General features: G+C 43.7%; 1 protein-coding gene across 1 annotated transcript in view; it reads left to right on the top strand.

Annotated features, from left to right (window-relative positions):
- The first annotated feature begins 7,092 nt into the window (after positions 1 to 7,092).
- Positions 7,093 to 17,011, top strand: part of RB1 (RB transcriptional corepressor 1) — a 74,108-nt gene continuing 64,189 nt past the window's right edge. The window contains 2 exon segments of the mRNA XM_082338032.1: positions 7,093 to 7,261; positions 7,513 to 7,630. Coding sequence (XP_082194158.1) covers positions 7,170 to 7,261; positions 7,513 to 7,630 — 210 coding nt within the window. The 5' untranslated portion in view covers positions 7,093 to 7,169.

Below are 17,011 nucleotides of genomic sequence, written 5' to 3'. Positions count from 1 at the left end.
ATATCGCTAATACCATTCTGTATCATGCCATTTACACTTAAAGCAAGTTTGAATTTTTTTATATGATTGGGATCTTTGAAATGGCAACTTTTGTCGGTGAGAGCGCAGGGTAAGATGTATCGTAGTACCTGCTGTTTTGAAGCTGGTTGCAAGAAAAATAACAGGAGAGGAAAAAAAGGGAGTGATACTCAAAAAGAAGGCTGGAAAATCTCTCTCAAAATCCACTTCTAAGCTTCCATAATATGGGAACTGACTCGTCTTTCTGGCCATATTTTGAGCATCGATTTATCAGGAAAGTAGGAATGTTTAATAGAATATTCGCATATTTGTTTGCAAAAAAATACCGCTTAAACCGATTTTTAAATAACATGCACCATAGGTGTCCAAATCTTTTGTCTTAGGTTAATGCAATCCAGAGGCTTTGGACTAATCTTTATTTTTCATCTTTTAAAGGATCTTTTCTTAATATAGTGGAAGGATGCGTTACTGGTTTTGGAGCTATTATATGATTGAAAACATGCTATCATCCAGCTTCCTGCTATTGTGAATGTTTGGATCAAGATAAAATAATTTGTTTTAAAGGAAGTTTCTTAAATACACAACACATTTTTTTTTCTTCATCTGCATTTGGCTTAATTTACAGTTTAGTCTTGGCGTCAGTGCATTATATATAAAACAAAAAGTATAATTGTTACTTTCTGAAAGCTGGACTTTTTTAATCCATTCTCGATGGTGCATGGCAGTCACGAACAGCAAATAAAGGCTCACGTAGGTATAGGTTAGGCGCTCATGTATAAATTATATTTACATAGCTACACTTTGGTATAGATGTAAGCAAGCTGGAAAATCCACTGGGAAAACTTTACTACAAACAGTCAGGATGTTGCAATTGTGTGTTTGCAATAAAGGTCAAAGATACATCAGGAAAGGGTTGCTGGTGCGTTCTTTGGAACCCCGTATGATGCAAGATTCATGCCGAAGTACTTTTAAGCATGTTTCCTACCTTTTCATGGGCGTGCCGTTCTGTTTTCTGTAAGTTAACATGAAACTTGCCAATTTTTAAGTAAGCCTCGTATCATCTTTAACTTATTTGCAAAATAAAACTCGGTAAGAAACTTTGCGATCTGTGGTGTGTCCTTTAATGGAGACAGCAGCAAAAGAGTGCTGAAGGGGTGGCGGAGGTAAGGAGAAATAGGTTTATATGATCATGCTGCATGCCTGCGTCCCTAATAACTTTTGAAGCTGTTGGATGGCAGAAGGAAATTTATTTCTATCAGTAGTGTGAAAATAAGCGTGGGGAAGGAGGGAGAAACTCGTGTGCGCTGAGGGAAGGCTCCCAGCGTGTGCTCACATCTTATTAAAAGCCAGGCAGTTTGTACGGGAAGAAGACCTGTAACACCCGGAGTGCAGGAAAAGCTCCTGTTGGAACTTCTGCCCTCTTAAAGAAAGTCAATGAAGCATGGGACACAAATCCATGGGAAAAAAACAGCTCTAGCTGCTGCTTGGGCTTTTTCCCTTTTTTTATTTTTTAAGTAAAAAAAAGAGTATAATAAATAAACATAGCTGTGCTATACTGAAGAAAACCACATGTCTAGCCCAATGAATTCCAGAAAAGGGTTAGTATAAAAATGACCTCATTGGACAATCATCTTTGCAAATATTTTTAAAACTCCCTGTAAGAAAGAAAATGAATCCTAATGCTGGGACAAACTTTGTCATCGAAGTAGCAAAACCAAAGAAGTGTCACTATCCCGTAACCACCGTACTTGTTTGGTGGAGGGGGCTGTGTTGCTCTCTCGTGGGTCCCAAACAGCCTCTGACGTTCCGTAGGTCTTTGCGTGTGTAAGGGTATTGTCACCCGTTGATGCGTGTGACCTGGGCTTGCAAAGCGCGATGAAAGCTCCAAGTCTTCCCTCCTTCTCTAGTTGAAGCCTTGCAGCTTTAGTAAAGAGCCACGGGGCAAGTTTTGGCATGAAGAAAATACTGAAGGTCTGCTGGACAGAAAATGCAAGAGTTTGGTTATCTGGTGCAAGCAGCAGCTGGGGGGTTACCTGAAGCAAGGGGCACAGATGTGTTGCACTTGCAGAGACAAAAAGTAGGGGCTGGATTCATTTGTTTGAAGAAGATTGTTTCCAGCTGAATCAGTACTGTGGAAGCCAACGGAGGTTTAGCAAAGCCATCGACTGAGAGTAGCGTTGTCCTCTGGAAAGGTGGGCAGGTACGAGTTGCACGGGAGGATGGAAGTCCGACGCGGCTGTGTTAGCAGAAGCCTGTGGTGTAGAAATAATAGCAGAGCTGTACGCTTACTGGCAGTTTGTTCTAGTTGTAGAAGGATACTTTACTGTTACGGGGGAAGCAACATAGAAGAGCCTATAGCGTTTTCATGCTGTGAGTTTTGTTGGAATACTCTACACAAATGTTTTCGTCATCTTAGGCTCACTTTTAACAAAAAGAAAAGAACAAGATCACAGGTAGATTTAATGCAGGCAAATTCCCGTTTGTTCGCTATAGGCTACAGTTGCTCATTTTCAATTGGTTTTCAGGTTGTCGGTTAAAATTAATTTTCTTCCTGAGAACTACTTCCAGTAGAGCATATTCTGCTTCTTGTGGGCTTGGGAAAGCTTGGAAGAGGAGGCATGGGAAACATCCTTGCTGGGGAGACCGCCAGCAGCAGGAGAGGGTGTTGCCCATGCCGGAGCACACTTTCTCACGCGGAGAGAGGAAGCAGAACCTGGAACTGAGCAGGACGGGAAGGGAGGGATTGCAACGGGGTCATTAATGTGGCTGTGTAATTGCAAGCGACAAGAGGGTTGTGGTTGGTTTGTTTGTTGACCTTTATTTCATTATCAGTTGGCAGTACTAACCAAAACGAGCGGCCCGGCAGAGGGGGTGCAGGATGTCCTGCGCACCCCAGGGGCAGGGTCTGGGGTTAGAGGCACTTTGCTTGCTGGGGTGGCGCAGGGCGGTACCTGCGTGACAAAGCACGTGGTGCGACGCAGCCGTGCCTGCAAAGGCATGTCTTATACCGATGTCCGGACAGCTTCCACAGGCAAGGAAAGCTGCATCGGGAATGATTAGTTTTTTTCTGATGATGTAATTGCACTAAGGCTTCATTTGATGAATTGCATCAGTCAGGGATTTTATTTCTTAGTACCCTGGTCCTCAATGCTAGCAGAAATCTGGCGGTTTGCATATAGGCGTCATATACGTGCAGACGTTTCTCCATCCGGCAACAACAGTCAGTGTCCTTTCAGATCCCACTAACAATTTGGTCAAACACTTTTACTGAAAGAGATTCCTGCCTTGAGCTCATCACTGCAGTATCTAAGAGTCCAGCAGTGCACTACGTAATGCTCTGAGAAGAGCAAGTCACAGGTGTCTGTAAATGTGCAGCGAAAATATTATTTTTATTAATAATGTGTATAGAGAGAGAAAGGCTTTGAACTGTTAGAGGAGGCAACATGTAACAAACACCTCTCTATTTAAAGAGAAATGGGTTGAGGTTTGTCATGGTCCCTATGGATTTTACACCACTAGAAATATTAACTTTTAGAACTGTTTTTTATCCTTTGTATTTTGAACTGAGTCTTTATGTAGGATACAATGATATTAGGGGCCAGGCTCACCAACAAGGGGTACAACCAGCCAGTTTCACCCCATCACACTCGTAAACCCTTTCCAGCTTCAAAGGCAGAGCTGATGCCAGCCCAATTGCAAGGCAGCGTTACCAGGGGAGGTCACGCTGGGGAGTGGAAAAGGCCTGGTTCAAACCACGGCCTTAGTGTCCCCGAGGCACTCCTGAAGCGGACCGTGACTGTCTGTCTGTCTGTCTGTCGCTCCAGGTGGTGCTCCAGAGAAATCCCTCCTAAGGCCTGGGGCCTGTAGGGCAGCAGCTGGAGAAGAGCTGGCCCGCAGGCAGCCAGGGCAGTCCGTCACCTTCTCCTGGCTCCCGTTAGCACTCGTGCTGGGGCTCTGAGAGGGAGAGCTGAGCTCCGGGTGACGCTGATGGTGGGAGGCTGGTGGCTCCTGCGCAGCGCGGGGGATGCCCGCGCACAGGCCGGCCGGGGGAGGTTATGCCCTCCCACCGCTTGCCCTGGTAAATTCTGCCTGTTACAGGCAGGGAAATGGGGTGTGATTTGGGCAGACATTTTTATAATCCATGAGTTTTACAGCCTATGGGCTTTATTCAAGCAAAAATTCTGCCAATATTTAGTACTCGGACTAATATCCAAAAGCTCCCAATTTAGTGGTTTTAGTACATACATTTCTGCCATGCATCTCCGGAAAAACTGATTTTATTGTAATTGTAACTTAAGCGGTAGAGGTCTGTGATAATGTAGAAATAAGCAGCTAGTCTTGGTAGACCACGCGGTGCACTTAAATCAAGTTCCCCCATCGCAAATATTTCATTTTTATGAAAACTAAAAAAGTAGCAAGCTTCTATCATATCTGAGCAGTAAGAGTCAAAATAAAAAGGCTTGATTTCATTTGCAATGAAAGCATGACTTCTATTCCCACCGGCAATTACAATGAAACTATAGCAACAGTTTTAAGTGAAAAAATTAAGATAATAAAATTACTTAAGATTGTTTAGCAGCTGGAAGCAATGAGTCAGGACTGCCTGACTGGGCAATGTTTCACAGACTGCCATCTGTCTATGACCTACAACTTCAAAAGCTGTTGTAGCAAGATGTTTAGAATAAAGATATTGTCAGGCCAGATGAGAAATTATCATTAGTACTTTGTTTGACCTTGCAGTGTTTCCTTTGGTTCTTTTTTTTTCCTCCCGGTAAGAGCTGCTTTTCTTCGTTCCTTTGTCATTTTATTCCAAAAGAACAAAGGCTCCATTTAAAAGAAAATGTTCTAAAATACAGGATTACAACATTCAAATCGGTATATCTAACAATGGAGAAAAGAACGCGCAGCAATTTACACATAGTTTTACACGTGCATGTGCCTTTCTTTGGAAGTACATACATACACATTAAGTCTTCCTACTGCAGTTTAGATGTAGTTACTACATCTGAGGCTCCGGGATGGAGGATTAAAGGCTATTGTAGGTTGATTCACCTGCTGCCTCTCTTCTTCTCCCTCCAGTTGTAACTTGAAGGATTCTGAGATTACTTTTTGGTTGTACCTGCTTATGGAGGGGAGCCCTAAGTGCCTTGTTTGATGAAAATGCGCATAAAACTTGACTTGAGAAGGTGCTTGGCACACTAACAATTTTAGAAAATTAGTATTCACACTGAGGCTGGTTGTCAACTCTTTAAAAAGATACAATGTTCCCTAAGCATTAATGCACAGGGGTTATGAGAGCAACACAAATTCTTTGCCTATCATTTGGATGATCTAGGGCCTGGCTCTAAAAGCATGTTAAAGCAGCTGTGAGGGAAGCTACCCAGGAGGGTGTGTTTCCTTCTTGCTGACAGCTGGGAGGGTCTCCACTGGCTCCGACCAAGTTTTCCGAGATGCTTTGCTCTCATTTTAAATTCTTCTGTGCTCTTAAAGCCAGTTGTGAGGGAAGGACAACAGACTCATCTGTGGTTTAGGATTTTATCTTACTTTTCCAAGCTGGTAGATCTGTCTGTGGTTCAACTGTAGACGACATGCAGTCCTGGACTCCAAACCTTCCACAGCATCTGATCATCTGATTATAAGAAGTATTTTAAATGTGCTTAGAAGCAGGGTAAAGTTACTGTCACAGTTTTACTAGAATCATAATAAGGAATGTCTAAATCCCACTACAGACTACAACTCAAATGTTTCATTTGGTGTTTATGTACCTTGCTTTGCCTCAGAAATCCCATTTGTTCTCTATTCACTTTACTGTAATTGGTTTAATTCTCATTATGAACCAGAAAAATAGACTGTTCTCCTGTTTTTAAATAAGTTAATGAATATAAAGAAAAAGCTTGAACAAATTTAATAAAGTGCGTGAATCTTGAAAATACTGGTGATTTTTTATTGTATACCATAGTTGTACTCATATTTTCTTCTTTAAATCCAGAACTTTGACAGCAATCTCGCTAAAACTAGTTGCTTTACAGATGAATGACAAATATATGCATGTAGTAAGAGTCCTTACTTACAAAGATTTTGCTTTTTCTAACAAGTTGTCATCATAAAAATCTGAAAGGAAATGTGCTAATTTGCAGCAGTGATCTGCCTTCTAAACACGGATATACGACTGCAGACAACAGAGGAGATTTTTAAGATCTGTGAATGGGGACACTGGAAGTTTGAATCTCACTGGTTTAAAATCCAGAAGATCCCTGAAGACTGGAGAATTTCTTGCATTATCCATAACTGCAACACAGAGTGTGCAAAGCAGTATTTTAGTTAGGACTTGGATGAATGTCAGATTGAGAGACAGCCATGAAGGATTTGTAACTTCTGTCCTACTCTACATCTGTGTAGTTATTTATTGTTATATATATAGGTCTACGGTTCTTCCCACGTCACAGAGAAGATGTATCGACTGCCTCCAGCTTGTTGAGTACCTGAAATACCAGAAACAGCCGGGCGATAGTCTCTGGGGTGACCGAAGGACCCTGGAGGATCTCTAACGCCCAGGCTGCAAGTGGTCCTTTTGTCCGGAAGTGGCGTTGACCACCTCGCCAAGACGTCCTTTCTCCCTCCGTCACCTGCCATCTCCGGCTGCGACGGTCGGACGTCACCGCTCCTTCCCTCGCTGGGTCCTCGGCTTTGACCCACTGCAGCTGTAAAACCGAGGCGGGGCGGGCGGGCGGGCGGCGCCGCTACCTCAGGGAGTCCCGCCCCGCCCCGCCCCGCCCCGCCCGCCAACCACCGCCCTCGCTCCAGTTGCCGGGACGCACGAAGCGGAGCCGGCTCCTATTGGCTAGCGGGGAGAAAGGAGCGCGTTCATTGGCTGAGCGGCTGGCGCGGGCAGCTTCTCCTTCCGGGTTCCGAGAGGCGCCGAGCCGGTCTGTGTTTCGGGGGCGCGGTCGCCGCTCCTCGCCGGCGGGTGGGGTGGGGGAGCGGCAGCCGGCCCGGAAGTGACGGAAGAGCGGCTGGCGGTGACGCAGTTTTCCCGCGGTTTGGGCGGCGGGGAGGGGGCAGGGGAGCGTTAGCCGGCGGCCCGTCGTTACTGCCGCCCGCGGCGGGCGCTCGAACGGCGGGGCCCAACGGCCGCCCGCGCGCGGGCCGCCATGCCGCCCAAGCCCTCCCGCAGGGCGGGCGCCGCCGCCAGGAGCCAGCGCGCCAGCCCCGACAGCGGCTCGGCACCGCCCGCCGCCCCCCGGTAAGCGCCGCCCGGGCCGGGACCGTCCTGCGGGAGCCGCCGCGCTGCGGCGGGGCTGGGGAGGCGGTCGGGCTGCCCCGCGGCCGGAGGTGGCGGGCCCGGGGGTGCGGGCTGCGCCCCTTCCCGCGGTGTGGGGCGGGGTCAGCCCGGGGCGCCCCTCCGCAAGTGGCGTTCCCTCCCGGCGCGGGGTCCGGCGTGCAGCCGGTGAGCCGCGCGGAGCCCCCGCTGGTGACGGCTTTTGCTTTCCCTAGGCTCGAAATCGGCGAAGCTGACTTCGTTGTGCTCTGTGATGCTCTGAAAGCGACGGAGAGCGTGAGGGAGAAGGCGTGGAAGACGTACGAGGGCTTGTCGGCTGTGGACGGAGCTCTAGTGAGTACCTGCTGCTTGTAACTCAAAGCTCTGTTGCGGTGTCTGCCCTGGGCCCGAGTTGAAATATTAAACCGTAACTCTGCTGGACTGGGGGCCAAGTGTCTTGCAGCCAAGGCTTGTGCGGTATGACTTTGTTTTTCCCAGGTGCAGTTAGACTGAAGTTGGATGTTGCTGTGTGCATGTCTATATAACTGGTTTCTATATATCTCCCTTTACTGTTAATGTTTTCCAATAAAGGTATGGACTCAAGAATTCTTTTAGATTACTAATAAATGATAGTAGAAAACAACACCGTGTGATCAGCTAATTCTTCAAACTGCAAGGTATTTCAAATATGTCTGAGTCAGCTTTATACAGGTCAGCTCATCGTGTGTTTTTGTGTATTTCTTCCCGCTGCATCCTTCTTTACGAGGCTGCAGAAAGGGTCTGGAGAAGACTGTTGTGGGGAAAGGATGTTTGTATGTTAAACTCTTTTTTTTTTTTCTACTGCATAATCTTAATCTCTATGTGCTTATTGTTGAAGTATTTCCGTTCAGAGTTAGTCATTGGGCATGTGTAAACAGATTAAAATGTTATGCCCTTTCCTGATTTTTTTTCCCCTTCTCAGTGTATTACTGCTGTCTCGACAAGCTGACTCTGAGAACAGCTACAATACAATTAAATCATGATTGAGGTTTTGTTATACAGACCTGAATTAGATTTAAAATACCTAGCTGGGGTATTATTCCCACCATGTGGGCTAGCATCCATGTATTTGTTGCTACTTCTGCTTATTCTTCTGCCACTGAGCTGACCTGCCACAGCTATGCTGTCACTAATAATAATACCTTGTTGTCTCTGGTTTTTAAACCACAGTATGGGTATACCAGTTCTTGATGCATTTGAGTTTCGCAATGCAATACAGTAACAGCATGGGGGAGAGACTGTGTACAGCCCTTTCAGTAACAGACTTTATGGCCATGGATGTTCCCAGGGAACATTTACTTAAAAGTCTAGTCAAGCTCCTCTGTATGAACTGAAACAGGAGTAGTCAGGTCTATTGAGTGAAAAATAACAAGGCAGGTTTGAGTATAATTCTGCAAATTTCACTTACAGGTGGAATTTTCTTTTCACTAATTGTTACTCAGCAGTGGCCAGATACGACACAGGGCATTTGCAGCCCCTCTTTTCAGCATCTGAAGATGACTTCCTTTACCTATTCAGAAGAAGGCAATGACTAGCTCTTCATTATGACATATACCTAATATTTATTGCCTTCCAATTAAAATGCAATTAAGGCCTATGCTAAGAGCCTTTCAGTGTATAGGAAAAAGTCTACATTACACTGTGGTTCAATCCAAGGCCATTCCCTCAAACTTTCTGATCCGTCAGCAAGGTGTTGAAGTGAGGAAGCTGGCAAGCATGTGCCTCCATGGGGACCTGGCAGGCACTGAAGTTGCTACTTCTAGCTGGGACCATGAAGCGCAGGCTTCATTTCAGTGTGAAGTCAAGCGAATTAACAGCCTGGCTGATTGCTGCTTTTCTTTCCAAGTCAAGCTGTTATCATGGGGAGCAGGGCTTCTCAGGGTGACTCTCTGGTTCGGGTTGCCAGGGACTCAGGAGGAGGCTGTATTTAAGTGCCCACTCCTTTCTCCCCTGTGGTAAAGGTAGTGTGTTGGAGGGGCTGTCCCAGGGTTTGTCCTGCAAGCACCAGCTGTGTTTGTTTTAATCAACATAGTTCAGTGCTAACCTGTTCAGTTCTGGGCTGGAACAGCAAAAGGGAAAGCAAAAAGGGAAATAGCGGGACACCAGCTGAGACACATACCTACCAGAACACTTCTGTTTAACCCTGTAGTTGGTTTGACTTGAGGAAGGTTAAATCATTAGACTGCTGATGGAAATAGAGGTAGCATCTAATGATCCTACTCTCAAGCCATTTACAGAGCATAAAGACCTGAAACCTTACTTTTGCTGGCACACTGGCCTTGTTCTTTGTGGTTGTTCTCAGAATTGTGCCTGCCAAGCCTCTGAGGATGTGGAGGGGACTTGTAGTGCTAACTAGGAAGTGGTGTGGCCCAGACATAAGGTACTGTGGTAACTGTCAGAGATTCAAGGTGCAAATGTGGGCTTGGACCTAGTCTGAACACCTGCTGTATCCTTGCTCAGTGAATATTTAGTGAGTTAAAGTGAAAACATTGATAAGTACTGTCTTTTTTGGGTCACTTAGGGTACATGTAATCATGTGCAAAGAGACTGCAAACAAGGTATATGCAGCTTAAAAGTATAAAGCAATTATTTTTGGCACATGCACACAAAAGATTGCTAGGATGTAGTGATGTATCAGCCTAAATGTGCCTGCACTTCCCTAAGACACCTAAGAGTCTTTGCTGGCCAGGCAGGCATCAGTCAGGAGGAGGAAGGTTGGTATCTGCTGCTCCATGGGATGAATCCTCTGTGCCATTACCCACTGAAGCCACTGGCACCACCAAAACTGGCTGATTCGTTGCTTTTTTTTCCCCTCAGTATGTCACACCTTTCCACACTGATATTTTTTGTTTTGAATCTTTAAGCTACTAATGGTCCTACTTCTCTGAAATTTCACCTTTCTTATCTTGCATAGCTCTGCACTGCAGCTTTTCTTACAGTGCTCTCAACTTACCTGTTTCTGCAGCAATGTGAGTCAGGGATATACAGCTGTACCCTATCACAGCTGGGCCTTGAAACAGCTGAACCCCCATGAGAGGTGTGGAGGAGGAGGAAGGTGACAGGAGAAAGATGGTTATATGATCTTTCTGGAAAGTTGAGGCTGACTTCTAGATCTGCAGAGAGAGATTGTTCAAACCACTACAACTGTCTGTTAAATACGGTGGTAAAGTTTTCCTCTGTGACAGTCAGAGTTTAATGACACTTTTCTACAATATAATCATAATTTGAAATCTCCGAGACAAAAGCCCGCACGCTGGTTGCAGAAATGTCATACTGAATCAGCACTCTTGGTATAGGGTGTGAAGGAAGGTACCTGATGCAGTACTAGAAAGAGGTTTTATTTTTAAATTTTTTGTATCTGGTGACCTCCCGCACAAATTTATTGTAAACATGGAAGTGTATATATACATAAGAGCTTTTTCATTAGTGTTATACAAAAATTTTTGTTCTTTCTGTTATTTCTCTTGTTTACCAAACCAAGCTACCTAGGTGAACAAAATGTTTGTTTTAGAGTTGTAGTTTTTACTGTCTTAATTTCAAAACTCTTACACACCAACAGCTATTGGCTTAAAAATTGGCTCTAATGCTTGCTTCTCTTGTACTCTTAATTTTTTGTAACTGTCCTGAAATCCCTATTATGAGCCAATAGTGTCTGTAAACGCTAGATGGAGTAAATAGATTTAGTGGAATTACTAATATACTTTGGTGAGCAGCATGTGATTGTTGGTGTAAGAAAGACTAGGAGAGGTCCAGGAAGCCATACTAATACTGCTAGGAAGAAGTTCAGTGCGTTTGTTGTGCTCTGCTACTGTTTGTTTTGGTAAAGAACAACAAAATGAGAATCTGAAGTAGAATATTGGGTGATGTAAGCAGGAAAAAGAAACTTGAGTGAATTGTTGCTTAATATACTGAAAAGAACCGATATGAGAAACAGATGACATGGTGACTAAACTGGAACCAAACTTCTGCAAAGAAAAATTGAAGTGGTTTAGGAAACTGATAGAAATTGGAGTCTGCCAATGACCTTGAGGCATAGGGTCCGGTGTGCTTCAACCTCATCAGCCCAACTTGCCATAGTATATGGTGCGTGGGTAGGAGCTTCATTTTTTGTTTGCTGTTCTTATCACTGTTTGGGAAATGTGGCCTGCTGTTCTGCTGCTGCTCAGCTGTTCAGACTCATGAATTCCTGAGTCATTTTTATCAGGTGTCTGTCTAACCTGCTATAAAAAATTCTGATGATGAAAAGATCTGCAGACTGCATAGTTAGTCTTTCCTAGTTTAACTTTCTTTGCCCATGCATTTTTTTCCCCAAGTACTGCACTAATCTGCTTCTGTGTTATAATTCCAAACCAATGGCAATTATGCTGTACCCCATGGACATGAGAGTGTATTCTTGCTGCCTTATCCCCCCCCCAAGTCCCTAGCATCTGAAGAAGTTTCTGTCATCTTTCCTTGCTTCTAATTCCTCATCGTATGTTTTGAAATTCTCTCCAACTGGTGACTTATACTGGTATGCAGATGCTGCAGAGCACTTGATTCGCATGAGAGCTGAACTATGCTCTTAGTGAAGAAAACTTAAAAAATGAACCGTAGCTTAAGTGGAGGAATGAAATAATGAGTTCTTAAATATAGCAAGGTTGCTTTATATAGACCAAAAAGTTAGTGATCAGCAGGTCAAATGTTCCCAATCCGTAAAATTTCACATTTAAATTAAATCAGTTCCTTTTGGTTGTAGTTTCTTATGAAAAAGAAAACATTGTAGTTTGTAAACCACCTCATCCTCATGTTAAAAGACATGCAGAGACTTCTTGGTTTTGGCAAAAGCATAAAACATATGAGGACGAGCTGATAAAGTCTTTGCTGTCTAGAGCTTTGTCTCTTATTTATAGAACTGCAGCTAAACTGAACCTGAATCCACTGAAGCTTTGGATGGATGAGCAAAATTATAGATATTTTAGGATCCTCTGTTATTAAACAAAAAACAGAGCTACTGAAAATCCTGAAGCAAACATAAACCAGCACCTTGGCCTCTTGCTGGTGATATTCAGTATCTTAGTAGCAGATGCATTGCATGTATGTGGTGTGCCCTTGCACTTTAAAAGCACAGCTAACTGGCATACGGTTTCCTTTTTTATTCATCTTCTGCCCATCCTGGGGAAAGACTGATGTCCCCTCTAGTATCTCTACATGCAAGAAAACAATAATGGGAAGTTTTCATATCAGAAGAACTATTTTCATCAGTTTAATACTTTCCATTGACTTCCATTCCTTTTAGCTAGTATTATCTTTGAGTTTGATTAAATCTGTTGAGAACTAATAGTAATCCTCCATTCCAGACCATGCTCAATAGAAAATTTAAAACTGTTATTGTTGAAAAATGGAGCATCTAACTGTCTTTACACAGAACTTCTTATATTCAGTCAGTGGGTACATTATTCACTTTCAGAGTTTTTTTTTTTCCTAGGAAATTTTTCCTACAAGTCTTAATTCTGATCAGTTTTCTATTGTGAATGCTTCTTGGTTCTTTTTCCCTGCCATCTCCCCCCCCGTAATCATAAACATATCTGTGAATGTTTCTTGTACTGTCTATCTAGTTCTCTATATTGATTAGGATGCAGTGGCTGAGGTTTTAGTAAGCCAACAAGTTCCACATATTCCCCTTCAAAAAATGGGTTTTTGGTATTTACAATATGACATCCTATATGCCATTTGATTCAAATACCCATCTGTGTTTGCATATTTCTCATGTACATTTCTCTTGACCTTCCTTTACACAACATCATTTGAAGTGTCTATTCCTGGATCACTTTTGTAGGCTGTCATCAAAACTGTTATCAGTGTTGGCAGAATAATAAACATCTCTAACTTCAAACTAGAACTGGGACTTCCTGTGACTGTCTCCTTCTTGTGACTGGTTTAGCACTGGAGAACCTCTTGAGGTAGAGAAGAGAAGTTATTTCTATTAGTGCCTTTAATGCCTTGCAACAATATCTGGAAAGAAGAGAGGCAAGAATCTCATTTCACAACAGTTCAGTTTGATGAGCATTTTAAGCCTATGACTCCTTTTCCTGGTTTCAGCTGGGATAGAGTTAATTTTCTTCCTAGTAGCTGGTATAGTGCTGTGATTTGGATTTGGTATGAGAATAATGTTGATAACACACTGATGTTGTTGTTAAGTAGTGCTTCTACTGGTCAAGGACTTTTCAGCTTCCCATGCTCTGCCAGGTGCACAAGAAGCTGGGAGGGGGCACAGCCAGGGCAGCTGACCCAGACTGGCCAAAGGGCCGTTCCGTACCATATGATGCCATGCTTAGTATATAAACTGGGGGAGCTGGCCGGGGGGCAGTGATCGCTGCTCGGGGACAGGCTGGGCATCGGTCACCAGGTGGTGAGCGATTGCATTGTGCATCACATATTTTGTCTATTCTATTATTATTATTTATTATTATTTTCTCTTCCTCTGCTGTCCTATTAAACTGTCTTTATCTCAGCCCGTGGGTTTTACTCCCCCCCAATTCTCTCCACCATCCCACTGCAGGGTGGGGAGGAGGGTGAGCAAGCAGCTGTGTGGTGCTTAGTTGCTGACTGGGATTAAACCACAACACTCCTCCAGGTTGTTTTCACTAGATTTAGGCAAACTAATGATTTGCTAAAAATGGATTAAACAGTAGTAACAGTAAGTCCAGAATGAGAAATAAATATTTTGAAAGAGTTTGTAAGAGTTTTAGATCTTTTCCTACAGAAAACTATATTGATTCAACAGAACTGACCTACATTGCTTGAAGTTATAGCATTGCTTCCCCAGAATCCTAAATAAAAAAAAAAAAGAAAAAAATTCTATGGAGACTGCTAGGTGCTAAATAATCTTTGGGGTAGTGATTGGTAGGCTTTGATTCATGATGAGTTGAAGTAAGGTCACTGGAAGTCACCTTATTGGAATGGACAGCCAAAGACAAATGTTGAGCTGTTGTCCTGCCCGTTTTCTGTAGTGGTGCTGTACCAACAAAGACCTTGAGTCAGACTGTGGTCAAGAAGAAAACCCTCAGAAATGAATTTCTGGCTGTGAATTTGTCTTGCATCCATTCCCATGCCCTCAAATCCATCTGGGATGAATCATCTGGCTTTGGCTGTAAAGAAACTGTTAATTTGTATCATAGGACTGGCCCCCCCTGGAGTTATGGCAAAATTGTTGAACTAAGTGATGCTGCTGCATTTTTGCTCCACAGTCAGCTTTAACTCATTTGTATAGGAAAGGACTTGAAAAACATCTGTGAGCTTTGGGAGGGAAGGGATATGAGGAAGAGAATACTCAGGGGTCTGACTTGCCAGGAAGACCTCTCCTTATCTCTTCTCCCCTTCTCCTACCCCATGAAGTTTATATTTTATGTATTAAAATCACTAAAATCTTCATGTGTGGGTATGGGCAGATAGTCTTATTTTCTGAGGAAACTCCCATTTACCTGTGTCTTTGGGTGTTTTAACCATTAGTAGCTGGTGGGATAGGCCCAGTCCGGTGTTCTTGCATGTTTTCCTCTCCTCCCTCACACAGCTGATGTTAAGAGGCAGGCACACTCATGAGCTGCTCACCTCTTCTTTGCTACTAGGAAACAATCATAATATATTAATTTATCCTGGGCTCTGTGTAATGTTTTTTGTTAGGCCAGCAGTCATCCAACATCTGTCTGGTTGAGGAGAAGGTGCCCAAAGCATCTTTTAACACCAGGAGTGGATAATTAAGAGTTTGACTCACCGTAATGGTTTGAATCTAGTGGATTGACAGGCTGCCTCTGAGGCTGTTGTTTAATGATAGAAATAAATGAGTTATTACCCCAAACCATATTGGATAAGGAGTTTAAAGATTGTTTTTGCAAAACCAGATCTCACTCTTACCAAATAAACCATTGCTATAGCTGTCAAGCATTCATCCTCCCAGGGCAGAACTAAGCCACGTAGGAGAGCTAGGCTTGTTTGGATAGGCAGCAAACTAGGAACAATTTTACCGCTTCCTAGCACTCAGTCCTCCTGCCCTATGAGATGTTGTGTTTACAGAACAATGTCATGGTCTGAGTTTGCAGGAGCATGAAGTGAGGGCAACTTCTTTATTAAACAAGGTCAACTCACTCCAGTGGCAGTGGTGTCCTCGGTAAGTGAGTAGTCATCCTTCTTCTTGGTAGGTCACTAGCTAGCCTTAATCTTATAGAGTTTTTTTACAGTGCATCACAGACACATTAATGCAGGAAAATACACATCCCCATCCTACAGGACACTTTTTGTTCTTATGTGCCCAGTAGCTTGTTGTACCTGTCAGCAAAGGATTGTTGAGAATGGCTGAGATGGTGGGAGCACATCTCTTAGGAAAGTCTTTCTTCTGTGTAAAACCTCCTCAAGAGCAATTTTTTGCTTCGTCTTTAGGTTGCTGGTGGTATACGATGGTACATAAAATATCTAAAAAGTGAGGGTTTCCAATAAACAGAGAGTGATTATTTGATATTAATATCCATTCCTTTATGTATCATCAAATGCATCTCAGTCTGTTAATTGCTTCTTTCAAAATAATTTTCTGTTCTACAAGGTGTCATGATTCATAGAAACGCTCAAATAGGAATGCAGGAAGAAAGTAATAACTTAAATAATGGACAGTTACCACGTTGTTGAAGGTGGCTGGTTAATTTAGCATTCAAGCCTGTCCTATGGGGTATGGCTTGCTCTTATCAATTGCACAAGCCAATGAAACTTCTCATTCTTTGGAGGAGGACCCAGCCAGTCTTCATGGATGTATAAACACTGGTCCCAAGAAAGAAGCAGACCAATTAGAAAAAAAAGTAATGTTGGCAGTGTTGGTGAAGTTGTTGTATCATTTATGGGCACTGCATGCTATTTGTCATGGTTACACCGCTGAGTAAGCGAGGGCACAAGTGGGTGCTGAGGATGCAGAGCCTTGTGGGGTAGCTTTGGAAGACCATGTAAGAGGAGGGAGCCAGGTTTTGTGCAGTCTTATTCCTGTTGCCTTTTGGGAGTATTTTCTAGAATGAACTGGCCCCTGTGGCTGGCATTGGTTTTGTCTGGGAGCCGGCTAGGTGGAGTGATCAGGGAAAGGAGAAAAAAGTAGGCCAGGGAGGGGGGCTAAAACTAAGCAGCGTAGAAGAGCAGGAGTTCAGTAATTCAGCTCACTTGCTCCCTGGGGGTCTGTTTCACAGATGTCACATCCAACCTAGAGCTGCTGAGAGACACGTTCAAACTCTGCTCCTTTGCTGAGGTGGCTGAGGGCCTGGGTGGTGCTGGAGATTTATTTACGAGGATGCCAAATGTCCAAAGAGTGTGTTACGGGTTTGCTGTTTTAGGACTCTTGCAGGGCTGCACCTGCACCTAGTTCTGTTTTCAAAATAGCTTTGTTTCCAAAACCTGTGGTTACCTGCTTGGTTTTTTTTTTTTCCATGCTTCTGCAAAACATCCCTCTTTAGAGGTTTTCTGTGGGGATGCTGTTTTGGTGGAAGGGTACTGGAATTGTAACTGATGCCTGGCTGGCGCCGAGTGACTAGCTTGTGAACCATCAAGAGTGAACTCCATGTGGAGGGCATGTCTGTCATTGCGGGATAGTTTTTCTTTGGTGAAGGATGATCGGTTACAGCTCGTACCTTAAGTGTAGATGTATGGTGGGAAAATGCCTGAAGGTGTCTGTTGTTATCATACTTTACT

The sequence above is a fragment of the Platalea leucorodia genome (genome assembly GCF_965183815.1).
Source record: "Platalea leucorodia genome assembly, chromosome: 2".
Classification (NCBI taxonomy): domain Eukaryota; kingdom Metazoa; phylum Chordata; class Aves; order Pelecaniformes; family Threskiornithidae; genus Platalea; species Platalea leucorodia.
This window is presented reverse-complemented; position numbering and strand designations above follow the sequence as displayed.